This window comes from Cricetulus griseus, chromosome 3 (genome assembly GCF_003668045.3).
Source record: "Cricetulus griseus strain 17A/GY chromosome 3, alternate assembly CriGri-PICRH-1.0, whole genome shotgun sequence".
NCBI classification, from domain to species: domain Eukaryota; kingdom Metazoa; phylum Chordata; class Mammalia; order Rodentia; family Cricetidae; genus Cricetulus; species Cricetulus griseus.
In genome coordinates this window covers 142,336,271-142,351,232 of record NC_048596.1, presented here as the reverse complement: position 1 = coordinate 142,351,232, position 14,962 = coordinate 142,336,271, and the positions used below count along the sequence as shown (strand labels likewise).

Sequence of the window (14,962 nt, the reverse complement as noted above, 5' to 3'; positions counted from 1 at the left end):
GTGCTGTTCTATATGAGGAACCTAAAGTTCCATAGGGGTTGGCATCTGAGAGGGTTACTGGAATCAGTTCCATATAGATTTTGAGGAAACGGATGAATGCCAACTGGTCAAATCTAAAATCATGCAGATAGGCAACATTGTATGGGCTCAGCAAGTTGTATTTTTAGGTTTATTTTGCTTATATGGATATTAACAGCAATCATTAAAGAAGAGTAGCCCTTGAAGTTGGAAGGAACAGGAAGACACAGAGAGTGTGGAAGGATAGATAGGTAGTTGAAAGGAAGCAAATACATTTTAATTAAATTAAAACAATAATTATATCAGCAACAACTATAACCATGAAAGACAGAAGTAGGGAGAATGAAGCCAATGTCAGAGGGCTCAGTGAGAAAGTTTCAGACTTAATAGAACCAGGTTACATTGTAATGGCCTTTTCAAGATTACAAGCCCATTTTTCTGGAAGAATATACTGAAGGAAGTATAAGATGGTACCAGATAGGAGAGCCGGTTCTACAGTCACTGATGGTAAGTGCATGGCTCAGAGACCCTGAGTATGGGACTTTCTATGTTTAATTTTTAATGTGTTTGTCACAGTATTTTTTAATTTAATTCTTTTCATTTTACATACCAACCCCAGTTACCCCTCCCTTTCTTCTGCCCCCTCCCAATTCCCCTCTTCCCACCCACAATAGTATGAATTATGAGTACATATAGTGAGGATTTTGGTGCTCCTACTTCGGTTTTGCTTACCATATTTTTTTCTCTCATTTTTATTGATCTCTTACATTTGAATTATTCTTCCAAGTTTTGCAATTGCTTGGCCCATTCTGCCTTAAATATAAATATTTTAAAAGCATGCATTTTATTTCCAAGTATGACTTGATATTCCAAACTTGTGAATATGCTTTATTAGGAATCTAGTAAGAACTTTTTTAAAAAAGAAATGTGCTTTTCTCAAGGCTGCACAAGTTCTTCACAAAAATACATTTTTTATTTTTTATTTTAGAAGCACTCTTATTTACATATCAATCCCCCATTCCCTCACCCTCCCATCCTCCCGTGCTCCCCACCAAGCCCCCAACCCACCCCTACCCACTGCCCAAGGACAGTGAGGCCCTCCATGTGGGACTATCAAAGTCTTTCATGTCATTTGGGAGTGGGCCTAGGTCCACTTTCTTGTATCTGGCCTGCAATAGTACCCCTCCATAAGGAATGGGCTCTCAAAGTCCATTTGTGCTCTAAGGATAAACACTGGCTCTACTGTTAGAAGTCCCATAGACTGTCTTGGCCTCCTAGGTGGAAACCACATTCAGAGGGCTTGGTTAGGTCCAATACTGGTTCCCCAGCTTTACAACTAGGGTCTCCATCCTCTCATTAGAGTGGGAAGCATATTTTGAATTTTTTATACTTTATGGAAAACAGAAAGCCACATCAACAGTAAACTGACTCAAATAGGAAGAAAAGCATCAATTTTTTTTAAGGTACCCAAAACAGCAAAGACAGGCCCAGTTGGGAAAGGGGCCTAGTTATTAACATGCAGGGCTCAGGAAGTACCTGTGTTCCAGGATACCTCAGAATGTTTGAGTTGTTCCTTGCTGCTGGAAAAGCTCAGGAAGTGCCCTCAGTAGATTCAAGAACACTGATTTTGGAGAAATAAAGCCATCAGGGTCCAGTGATTATTCAGCAAGGTAAACCACTGCCACTAGGCCAATGACCTGAAATTGACCCCAAGAACCTACATGGTAGAAGGAAAGAATCAACTCTTACAAAGTGTCCTCTTAGCTACACACACACACACACACACACACACACACACACACACACACACACACACACAAATAAAAATGCAAAAGGAAATTTAAGAAAAAGAAATAATATAATCATTACCTAAATCTCTGTTCTCTTACCTAAAAAGATAAGGAGTCTAATAAAATGCTGTCCTTCAGATTTTACCATTCTTAATATGAGGATATACTACAAAATTAATGCATATTTTGCTTTAATATCCTTTCCCATAGAAATGCTATTAAATATTGTGAGCTCCCTATCCTTAAAATCCCCAAAGTACTCTCATGCCTGGAAATGTCTTCAATGAAGTATCTTTGAGGAATGGGCTGAAGCCCCACGTGAGGTCAAGCAGAACATTCAAAATTATCAGTGTGGAGGAAAACTGGACTTGGAAGGCCAAACTAAACTGGGGACAGTGAAGGCTAAGAATGCAGGGAAAGGTCAGGCTCTGAGAGGTTACAAGTTGCTGAGCATACTCATTTTTCATAATTGGGTAGGACTTAATCACTATTTAGCATTTTCTGTCCATATTTGCTGAAAATAATATTGGAATAAAAGCAAGAGTTGATGTTTTTTAAATACTCAAGTGAGTAATTTCTGGGGAATGGTGTGTTTGTTCTTATTTACTAATAACTACATTATACAAATCCCTATGAGAATATTTGTACTCCTTTCTTAGCAACTGTCTTAACTGGCAAGCAATCTAAAACTGAAATGATAGGAACCAACAAGGTGCTAAGATGTTTTGTAATTCCTCAACTTAACTATATTACTCAAGAGTTATCCTGGGGTAGGAGCTCTAGATGTGGCCAGAAAAATATGTTAAAGCTATATTCCTAGCAGGGTAACCCAGACCAGAAGAGAACAACAGTGCATGCACTTTCTGTTGAAATGTAAAAGAAGGACATGAGTGCAACAAGTAATACAGAAGTAGAAGTCTTAAAGCAGCAGGACAAGTGGTTGGCTGTTCCCTTGGCTCACCCTACATTCTCTCATCTGAGTACTGAGATTCACACCTGCAGCTGCCCAAACATGTCACCATGCTGCTAGAAAAGTGTTTCTTTCTATATTAGATTGATTGATTTTATAAATGGAGCCATGCTCTGTTGCTCAAGTCAGGCTTGGACTCATGAGTTCAAGGCTCTCTCTTACCAGATGTCCTCAGTGGGAATAACTTGGCTGTAGTAGACAAGTCTTCATGATGTTGACATGTTTACTAGAAGACTTCAATTTGCACAGAGAGGTCTTTATGGACAGTTTCTCTTCCCTTTTCCTACTCTTTTTGTCTCCTCTGATCATCTCCTCATCTTCTTCCTTCTTTACCTTTATAGATAACATATAACACAGAGAAGGTAAAACCTTAGAGGAATGCATTACACTTTTTGAGTTGAAAAGGGAATATATGACAAGTGTTGAAACCACTAAGCCATGTTTAACATCTAATATTGGTCTATGAAGACAGACCAAAGAAACTGGACTCTGTGTGTGTGTGTGTGTGTGTGTGTGTGTGTGTGTGTGTGTGTGTGTGCTTTTTGTTGTTGCTGATTTTGTTTTGGTTTTTTGTTTTGATTTGATTTGTTTCTTTATTCTTCCCTCATGTAGTAGATCCAAACCATAGCCTCTCCTCCCAGTTTCCCATTCTTCTCTCCCCCAGATCCACCGTTCCTCCATTTCCCTTCAGAAAACAGTAGGTATTCCGGTTATATCCAATGAACACAGCATAACAAGATGCAATCAGACTAGCAATAAACCCTCATATCAAGGCTGGATGATACAACCCAGTAGGAGGAAAAGGGTCACATGAGAAGGAGAAAGAGTCAAGATAATCCACAACCACTGTTCAGAGTTCCATAAAACCCCAAGCTAAAAAGCCACAGCCTGTATGCAGGGGGCCTGTGTGCAGTCTGATGCAGGCTCTTTGATTGATGCTTCAGTATCTGTGAGTCCCTGTGAGCCCTACTTAGTTGATTCTATGGGCCATGTTCTCCTGGTGTCCTCTACCTTTCTGGCTCCCACAGTCCATCTTTTTCCTCTTCCCAGAGCTCTGCCTCATTTTTGGATTTGGGTCTGTGCTTCTGTTCCCATCAGCTATGGATGAAGTCTCTCTGATGATGACTGGGCTAGGCACGGACTATGAATATAGCAGGGTACCATTAGGAATGGTACCCTTTCATTGAGTGTTGTTCTGTGGTTTCGGTTGGTTTGGGTTGGTTTTTTTTTTTTTTCCTTTGTTCAGTCCCAGTTGGTTCTAGCCCATATCTCTGAGTCATCCAGATTCTGGTTTCTGGCCATGAGCATGAGCTCACTCCCTGTGGATTGGGCCTCAAAGTTAGGCCAGGCATTGGTTGGCCACACACACAAGCTCTTAACCAGCACTGACCCTTCTTGCAGGCAGAACAGGCTATGGGTTTAAGGTTTTTGTGGCTGGGTTGGTAGACTCTTAAAGCATGGAATATATCAGCAGCAGCATCTAAACATAATTTGATTTTGCTGAGATAATGAATGTCTCATTCTCAATACCAAACTTAAAAGCAGAAAAAAAAAACCCTCCTTCCCACAGGGTCCATTTGCAGTAACCCAAGAATTCTCTAATTATTGTCAAGTAATATCAAATAATTTACTGTTGTTGACCTGATGACATGTGTAAGGAATTTAGAGAAACATAAGAGACATTGTCATTGACTTTAGAATATCCCCAATGTCATTGCTGGTCAAGATTCAGAAGAATTAAATCAAGATACTTAAACAAAGCAACATTCTGTCAAGTCAGTCATGTGCACAATGGAAGACTTTTCTCACTGTGTGCTACCCACACTGTGCATCTCACTGGAGAAAGTATCACTCCCAAAGCTAGTCCTGACCCATCATTTCTCAGTACTTCAGTTCTTCAATGTTATCCTCCAAAAACAATAGCCTTGTGCAAGATCTACCTCTTAGGAAGCAGTCTTCCTCATTGTTCAATTTTAGCTTCATTTTTTCATTTTTTTATTAGCAAGAAAATTATTTTACATGTCAATCCCAGGTCCCTCTCCCTCCCCTCTTCCCTGCCCCCCTCAACTTATGCCCTCCCCATCCCATACCCTTTCTGCTCCCCAGGAAGGGTGAGGCCTTCCATAGGGAGTCTTCAAAGTCTGTCATATTCTTTGTTATAGGGCCTAGGCCAACCCCCTTGTGTCTTAAAAACTATCCTTTCATACTTTTCCACATTATTTTCATTGCTAATGACTAGGCTATTTAATCACCTTTTTCAATTGTCATATACTTATTAAAATATAAATAAACTCTAGAATACAACTGCTTTATCTAAAGCTATATTTCAGTGAAGAAAATTCTTGACTAAATCCAGCACAAGGCATGTGTTTAATTTTCAGAGGACCCTCATAAAAATAAACATCTTTGAAAGAGACAAAAAACAATCTACTTATATTATAAAACAATCACATACATAGTGTATGTGCTAATAATGCATAGAACCCAATCAGCAACATAAATTATTCAGGAATTTTTAAAATCGTTGTATCCTAATAAAGATTTTGTGCCACACTTTATAATATAATATCTTTAATGGAGGCTTCCAAATGGTCAACACAGATTTTGATAGTTTCTATATATTTAGGATTTGGCCTTTTTCATTAGAGAAGCATCAGTCTTGGATAATCCTTTCAGGAAATCTTCTATTATTTTGTCTTGAAAAGGATCTTGAAACATATGGAAAGCTAAGAAAATGAGTCTCTAGCATGGAATTAAAGGGGTGTGTGTGTGTGTGTGTGTGTGTGTGTGTGTGTGTGTGTGTGTGTGTATCTTCCATTTGCTGATATAAGACATTCTCACAAACTTAATGGCCTAATGCCACAGATGTACTCTCATATATCTAAAGGCTAGAATTGGGAGACCTGGCAAGATGACACTTCCTCTGTAGGAATCTAAGTTTTATTTTGGCTTTCCAGAGGTAGGGCAACATCACCCAGAAGTGTCTCTATTCAAGTAAATAATAACTCTTGAAGCAACAGCTCTCCAAAGAATACAATACTTCTCTGGGTCCTGGTTCTTCCATTACATCAATAACAACCACAACAGCACAATACAACCAAGGTGGATTTACCCCATATGGCAGGACATCAGAATTACAGACCCTGCAAAGATAGATAAATTGTCTGACTCCCACTTTATTTACATGCTAATATAGAATTAGACTCTGGATTTTGTTTCAAAGAGTCAGTTCTCATTCTGATGTCCAACAGATTGAGTACAGCTTTTGTTTTTCCTTAGTTCTATGTTATAGAGACAAAAGTCAGTTTCTGGATTATATTCATTAGGCTTCAAAGTGATCATTTACCTAATTAAACATAATGCTTTTTATAATGAAGGATTTTAACACTTTATGCATGGATAGTCACAATGACAAAGTTGTGCATAGTTTATTCCTTTTAAAAAGTATTATTATAAATTGCTTTAATTTTAAATAAAAACAAAGTAATCCAAAGAAACATCTGAGTTGAGCAAGTGGGAAATCATGAACTCCATACTGACAGCTGGGGAGCCTGCATAAGACCAAACTAGGATTCCTGAACATGGTGAGTGTCAGTTGGAAAACCAGGGCAGTCTATGAGACTTCTGGCAGTCTTTATACCTAGTCCATGGACTTTGGAAGCCCATTCCCAATGGAGGGCTACTCTCTTAGTCTAGATAAATGGGGGAGGGCCTAAGTCCTGTCCCAAATGATGTGACAGACTTTGATAACCCCCATGGGAGGCCTCACCCTCCCTAGGGAAGGGATGGGTGTGGGGTGGAGGTTAGCGGGGGTTGGTGGGAGGGAAAGAGACCTGGGATTGGTATGTAAAATAAGATTGTTTTTCATTTAAATTAAAAAACAGGGCCAGGCATTGGTGGCACACACCTTTAATCCCAGCACTTGGAAGGCAGAGGCAGGTGGAGCTCTGTAATTCGAGGCCAGCCTGGTCTCCAGAGTGAGTGCCAGGACGGGGTCCAAAGCTACACAGAGAAACCCTGTCTTGAACCCCCCCCCCCCAAATAAAATAAATAAACAGTGAAGAAAAGAAACTCAGATGAATTTGTTGTGCTACACACAAGAACACTTAGTGGAAAGAATCTTTCCTTACACTATTATCTCTGAATGGGATCTTTTAAAAAACAATATTCTTTTATTTGTAAGTACATGTAGATGTGTATGGATATGTGCATGTCAGTGCAGGTGTCTGCAATCACCAAAAGGAAGTGTTAGATGGCCTGTGATTTGCCTGATGTGGATATTGGGAATTGAACTCAGGTCCTCAGGAAGAGCAGCCAGTGATCCTAATTTCTAAGTCATCTCTCCAGCCCAGGGCTGCACTAGGTCCTTTGCATGTATGCTATGGTTATTAGCTTTATGTTTATGTGGAACTCCTGACAGTAGGAGTGGGAATGGGGTGTCTATAACTCTTTTGTATGCCCTTGGGACCATTTTCCTCCTACTGGTTGCATTGCTCAGCCTTGATAGGAGGGTTTGTTATACCATGTTCAGCTGATAGGCCTGGGACACCTGCTCTTTTCTGAAAGGAAACAGGGGAGGAGGAAGAGTGGATCTAGGGAAGGAATGAGGCTAGAAGGATTGGGCAGAGTAAAAATCTACAGTCAGGATGTATTGAAAAATAACAGAGAAAATGGTATCATTTCTGCCTCTCTTATCATTTCTTAATCTCCTCTAGTTCTTTGTATTGGATAGAAGATTCATGGACTACCCCATCCCCCTTTAGCATGCCTATTGTTGTCTTTTTTCAGCTCATATTCAAGCAGTCACATTGGTGAGACTTTGTGGGCTTATCTTGGCATTCTTAGGAGACAAGGTGTGAACCCTAAGTGACTGAGTTACACTGTAGATCTATCTGTTGGGAATAGTTGACGAAAACAGTGGCCATGAATATGAAAATGAATGGCGAGAGGAATGTGGGAATGTATGGAGAGAGAAAAAAGAATAGGATAATGATGTTATTCTTAAAAATAAAATAATGGAAAAAAGTACTAAGCTTAAAAGTAGATGCCAATTTTGTTCTCCTGGTATACAGTTTCGCTTTTGGTCCTATTTCATTCCTGCCGATAGCGAATTTATGAATATCTGTACTATGACTTTAAATTCATTTGTACTCTTCTCTTTACTAAAATACAATTTCAAAACCTCTTTCTATTGTTTTTTGCTGTGGATTTTTGCTATAATTCTGGCTAAACATAATTTAGCAATAGCTATTCTAGAGCCTGAGCACTACAGTAGTTTTAAATATTCTCTGGAAAGTAAAGTAGTTCATTACTTTAAAATTCAGCAACACTAATTTTAAGAGACTATTTAGCAGATAATATCCAGATCCTCATAGTCAGAATTTATCACCAATCACTATTTTTAGCCTCTGAAGCCTCATTAGCAAATTCTTTATATCCAGATTTCTATCAGTCCTCTTGTCTTTCTCCCTTTCACCAGCCCATTAAGCACTGCTTTCTTCATTCTGGGGCTTCCTGAACCTGAAACTCTGAATTCTTCCACATTCATTTTGAAAGCCAGTTCTAAAGCTCTATGAACCACATGGGCAGGTTTATCTCAGCAGCATCCTCACTTTTGTATTGTTTTTGTATTTTATACTGTAATTTCTATGTTAGTTTAGTTATGTTAGTTTCTCATTAGTGATAAAAGGAACTCATTGGAGCAATAATTCAGGTCAACTCCTATCACTGTAAAGCATGCAAAGTTCAAGACAGGATACAGCTGGGCAGTTTCACTTCCTGGTATATCTGGAAGGAAATCATAAAACCAAAAGCAAGACTAGGCTATAAACACACACTCAAGGTCTGGTCAAACTGCCCTATCTTTGAGTAGCAGGTCTTTTCCCAGAAATGTTCCACAACTTTCCAAAATATCAGCTAGAAACTATGCATCTATGGAGGACTGATGGATGGATGGATGCATAGATAGATAGATAGATAGATAGATAGATAAATAGATAGATAGACAGACAGATAGGTAGATATATGATAACAAGACAAACATCAAAGATAGGTGACAGATTATAGACAAATATAGACAGGTTCTAGTTATGTTTTATATAAATAAATAGGTATAAGGTATATTTGTATCAGATAGATCTATGGTAAACAGATTTATGATAGATATAATCTAGATGATAGGTAGACACAGTTCATAGGCAGATGACAAATGATAGAAGATAGAGGCTAGAAAGATGACAAAGGGATAGGTAACAAATAATACCTTTTATTTAGTTCATTTTCTTATTTGACAACTCAGCTCCAAATCTCAAAATATTCTTAAAATATAAAATATCTACATGGAAAAATATAACAAAGCAAACATGAACATTTGACTGCACACATACTGACATATTTTTAGGAATATAATGAATATACTAAAATTAAAGTTCCAGTTTTATACATGGCAAATATTGAAATCAGCCATATTAAAGAAAATGTGTCGGTAGGGCTGCAGGAACAAACCTTGGAGAGATAAAAATCACTGTTCTAGAAAACATGGCACACTGACTATAAAAGTGGACTTCTTACGAGAGAACAGGACAAAGCCTGCCACAGAGTACACATAGCTAACTGTTTTGAGGTGGATGTGTTTCAGTCATGAAGCTACTATGAAATTACCTGGACATGTGCCTCTATTTTGGATCACTCAAGGAATGTGACACTCCATACCATTACATACCACAGATTGAAAGGAAGGAGACCATTTCTACTACAGTAGGAAAGGATAAGTAATAATGACTATTTCTTAAGAACCAAATGGTGCTTCTAGGAATAAAATTAAATTTCTCTTTATCTTAATTGTAATTAAATTTCAATATATAGAGTATATGTAAATATTTGCTCATTCCTATAGCTTCTAGACATAATTTAACTTTCTTTTGAATTACTCTTATTCATTTTGCAAGGATTTGTTCAGCCATATACATGTCTAGTTGCTTTATGATTCTGCACGTCTCTTCAGTTTCATTTTGCTCATATTTTAGTATAAACCATTAAAAAGCTGAAAGAAAATAATGAACAATAATTAGTTGATTGCAAAATACCTACTAACTTTCAAAGACTCAATGATGAACATGCTTTCCTCTGGAGATTACACTGTGATGTATAAACCAACAATAGAATTCTGTGATTCCCATGCAGTCTGGTGACTCTTCAATCACAGGAGACATTTCCCAAATGTACTGTTATGGCAGTTTCTTTCCTGTCAGGTCCTGCCACTGTTTTAGCCCCAAATAAACACACTGAGATGCTATATTAATTATAAAATTGTTGGCCAATGGTGGGGCTTCTTACTGGCTAGATCTCTCTTAATTATTTACACATAACTACTAATCTATTTATTTCTACATGGCCTTTTCTTATTGAAGAATACCTGGTGCATCCTATCTTCCCTGTCAGCTAAATGTCATCTCTTCCCAGTCTCTCTCTGCCTATCTTTCCCAGAATTCCTCTTGTCTCCTAGCCCTGCCTATCTTCCTGCCTTATTGGCCAACAGTGTTTTATTCATCAGCCAATAAGAGAAACATAATACAGAAGAACATCCCCCATCCATGCACGCTACAGATCTTTATTCTTGTCTTTAGATTTTGCTTTATACTTTATTTGTATGAATGTTTTCCTGGCACACATCTGTGTGTACCACGTGCACGAATATTGAAAACAGGGTTATAGATAGTTGTGAGCTATCGTGCTGGGAATTAAACTTGGGTGCTCTGAAAGAGCAGCAAGTGTTCTTACCCTCTTAGTCATCTCTTCAACCCTTTACAGATTTGTAACCAGTAAATTGTACATATGAAGCATATATGGATAATAGCAACCTTTATCAGACCCATGAACATAAAACATGTCCTGTGGACAACAGATGAAGACATGTAAGATCTCTGTGCATACAGACATTGACATTGGCAAGTAACAATAGTTCTTGCTTTTAGAGTTACTGTTGTTATACACTGAAATAAAATTGTAAAGCTATGTAGTTATTTGATTATTTAATTGGAACATAATATAGGAAACACGTGTAAAAGTTAAACATGGTACAATTTAATGTATTCTTTATGTTTTCCAGCTGTTGTCCTCATTGTGACTGTCAGGGAGTATCACTCTCAATACCAGCGTTTGGTTTTTTTTGTGTTTTGCTTTGTTTTGTTTTGTTGTTTTTTCAAGACAGGGTTTCTCTGTATTGCTTTGGAGGCTGTCCCAGAACTCACTCTGTAGACCAGGCTGGCCTCGAACTCACAGAGATCTACCTGCCCCTGCCTGCCTAGTGCTGGTATTAAGGGCATGCACCACCAATGCCCAGCTAATGCTAGTGTTTGTTATAACTTCTTATTTTAAAGCTGTGCCTTCATTTCATCTGTAAATTGGAGGCAATACGAAGCAGGTGGTGAGTATTCAACTGATTTTACCTGGAACATATACATGTTTGACTCTTGTTAAGATGTGTTTCTTTGGCCGGATAGATGGCTCGGGGTTAAGAGCATAAGCTGTGCTTGAGGATTTGAGATTGATCCCCCCATTCACATGACAGCTCCTCACCATCTGTGACTGATTTCCAAGGGACTCAGTGCTCTTTCTAGCCTCTACAAGCACCAGCTGTGCATGTGGTGCACAGGTACATACGTGCTTCGTATTAAATTGAGCTACCAAATAACTGATTTGTACACACCATAATGATAAATACAGTATGTTTTTCCACTTCACATCCCAAAGGAACTTTCCCCACAGCAGAGATTGTGTTCATTTGTTATCTGATATCTTCAAAGTGTATCAAAGAGATTGATGAGAGTGTAAGAGTGTCATTATTTTTACAGAGTTCAGGACTTTTAATTTGTCCTAAAGTCACTGAATCAAAAAAATTATGATAAAACATTTCTTTGCAGTACTCAATGCAAAAAGAAAAGGAAAAAGAAAATATTTGTAGGAAGAAATGGTTTTGTACATGGAAGGAAACAATGTAAATTCAAAATGTACAGGTGAGGGTTAGCTCTATCACTCATCTTTAAAAAGTTTATATGAATAACTGGTCAAAACCAATAGGGATCTCTCTCAAAATATTATCTATATGGATTCCAAGTAGACCACACAGCTGTATAAAGGTATTGGAATGTCCTCAGAAGACTCTGTAACTCAATAGGTAACATAAAAAAAGCTCCAGAATCATTTCTTTCTAATGAAGAGGAAAATACTGGGATTAAGTTTCATCTTCTTTCCTTGTGACTTTAAGTCTCTTCCTTCTCCTACCACCTAGGAATCCTCCTAGACTTCAGAAGTCTTATGAATTCTGCCAGAAAATTATCCTACTCCTGCTTGACCCCTAGCTCATACTCCAAAACCTCCTCTGCCTCCACTTAGACCACCAAAGCCACCTTCACCCTTAAGTTTGGTTCAGTCCAAGGTTTATTTCCAACAGTTTCTCCATCTTCCATAAGCTCCATGGCAACTTTGGCATCTTCCTTGTTACTGAAACTCTACAAAGCCAAACTCTTTGGAGGAACCAGTTTCCCAATCACCGACTATTTTTGCTCAGACAGAACCCTCATATGATTCGGTGGTACCCTCTCACAGATTTTGGCAGAAGCTTATATGGCTGACTTCTGGCAATAGGCAATACCCTGGTTACTTGTAACTCCAGCCTGATTGTTCTGCCCTTGATTTCCATTTTATTCCAGGAGTTTATAGATTCTTTAGCATCTTCAAGTGAAGCAAATTCTATAAATGTATAGCCTTTATGTTTGCCATTTGGGTTCTGAGCACTTTGATAAAAGTTGCTTACTCAAACACTCCTGTAGAGTTTCTTCTATTACACAGTAGGAAAGGTTATGTAAAACAAACGTTTTTGATTCACCACTCCAAGTGCTACTCTTTCCAACTCTCTCTTGCCTTTGTCATTTCTAACCAGTGTAGTAAAGTGAAACACACTGCCCATCAGTTTCTGCCCCCTTACTTTTCTTCATAATTCTTATCTATCAACTTCTGTCTTAAATTCAATATAAGCAATACCTTCACTCTTCCCATCCTGGCAGACAAATCTAATCTCTATGGCACCTTCCAGAACTTCCTTTAATTCATTCCCAATGATGTGGAAAGAGCAATTTTAAAAAAATATGAAATGCTTCATGAATTTGTGTCATCCTTGTGCAAGTATTTTGCTAATATTCTCTCTATTATTCCAATTTTAGTATATTACTGCCAAAACAACCACAAGGATGTCAATGATATCCTTTATCTTTTCTGTTCCTCAGAAAGTACAAAAGGGAGGGTGTATATTTATGTCTTTTAAACAAGGTAAGGGCAGAAGAAAAGCACAACTCTCAATTCCTTCTAGACTTTAATGAAGTTAGACTTATGTGTCAAGAAAAATTATTTAACTACAGTTTTCAGTCCACGCCCAGCATCCTTTTGAGTTAATATGTGAACTGGAGTGCTTTATTTTCTATGGGTTTGCTAATATTCCATAAGCCTTATTAGTCTCACTTGCAATAAACATTGTACCATGTTTATTTATTAAGGATTTTTCAATAATTTTTGAGCACATGATTTTTGTGATAATGTTTTCTTATTAAGGAGTGAAGTTACTTGTGGAAATCTATGTGAGTACCACATAGAAGCTCTAAAGATGCTGGCTGTGTTTCTTGTACTCTCCCCAAATTCTGTTCTACTTTTGGGCTTCTTGGAACCTAGGAGTTGAATCTTCAACTGTTTCTCCTATGTGGCCCTTTGCAACCAAAGCTTCAAGCTCAGAAAACAGCATTCATGAACTTATATTTCTCCCTCCTACTGAAACATACTCCAGATTGATGAGGGAGCATTATATTTAAATGAGTTTGCCAAAGAAGCACATGTTCACACTTCCCAGTAGACAAGCATGAACCTCCCCATAGAGAGTTGCACATGTCACTTGTACATTTCCTTGATTAGGGTTTTTTTTTCTTTCTTAGTGTTCCTAGTGAGAATGTGATAATGATATTTCAGTTCCCAGAGGTAAACAGCTTGCTTTGAAGGAACAGAATGTGCATAACCCTCTAGGTATCTTTTGTAATGTTGCAAGATATTTTCTGTCTAGTTGAGAAAATGGAGCATGTATTTATTACATCTTGGACAAACTGGGGATTAATATAAAAAAAGAAGGGTGTGATTCCTGTTTTTGAGAAATGAAGATCATTAAATTAAAGCTTAGTATTTGAGAATTATGCATATCCAATGGGGAAATTTCCCATTAGGCCTCACTAATGCAAAAATTTAACATAAGTTATTGTTCTTAATTTCAAAGATAGGAATTGTAAGGCACTTTTTAAAGATGTATTATATAATAATGCCTATTTCCTTTTTTAGAGTGTGAAGCTGACATCGACATCATATTTTACATCATATGACCACATAAATTTGTGTCTGTGTGTAAAACCTATTTCTCTAATTTTAATGATATGTATTTTTCTTGTTTCTCTGTATCTCTCTCCAGCCACAAAAAAGTTCTCCAGGAATCCATGAGAGCTCCCGAGTTCAGGCAACAAAAGAAGAGAAGAGAAGAACCTCTGTGTGTGGTCCTCAAGATGTAAGAATAACCTAAACTGGTTTGGAAAGAAGGACCCAACATTTGGCAATGGTAGCTCACACCATCGTGAAATGTTCTCTGTGGGGTGGAGGGGTGTCTTCTTTCTAAGCACTATAACTTTCTATGTGATGACACAGATGTTGCCTAGACAGCATCAGGTAGATGCTCTTCTTGATTGTATAGCCAGATTCTGCTGTGAAACTCATAGCACAGTATCAACACCATATTATTCCTACAACAAGATAGACAGCAATCTGGGAATCCAGTGGAAATGATGAAAGAGGCAATACATGGGCAAGGGAGGTCAAGATCATGAAGAGCACACCTACAGAGACAGCTGATCCAAACTCATGGGAACTCATGAACTCTAAACCTACAATGATGGAGCCACCATGGGACCAACTAGACCCTCTGCATGTGGAGACTGTTGTGAAGCTTGAACTATCTGAGGTGCCCTTGGCAGTAGGGCCAGTATCTATCCCTGGTGCATGAGCTAGCTTGTGGGAGCCCCATTCCCCACCGTGGGATGCATTGCTCAGTCTTAATGCAGGTGGGAGAGGCTTTGGTCCTCCCTCAACTTAATGGGCCAGA

General features: G+C 38.2%; 1 protein-coding gene and 1 non-coding gene across 2 annotated transcripts in view; one reads left to right on the top strand and one right to left on the bottom strand.

Annotated features, from left to right (window-relative positions):
- Luzp2 (leucine zipper protein 2) overlaps positions 1-14,962 on the top strand; it is a 367,538-nt gene that overhangs the window by 342,001 nt on the left and 10,575 nt on the right. The window contains exon 10 of the mRNA XM_027404754.2: positions 14,279-14,371. Coding sequence (XP_027260555.1) covers positions 14,279-14,371 — 93 coding nt within the window. The remainder of the gene's footprint in view (positions 1-14,278; positions 14,372-14,962) is intronic.
- LOC113834583 lies at positions 12,918-13,019 on the bottom strand. Its single transcript, XR_003483196.1, has one exon. It is a non-coding gene; the product is annotated as a U6 spliceosomal RNA (small nuclear RNA).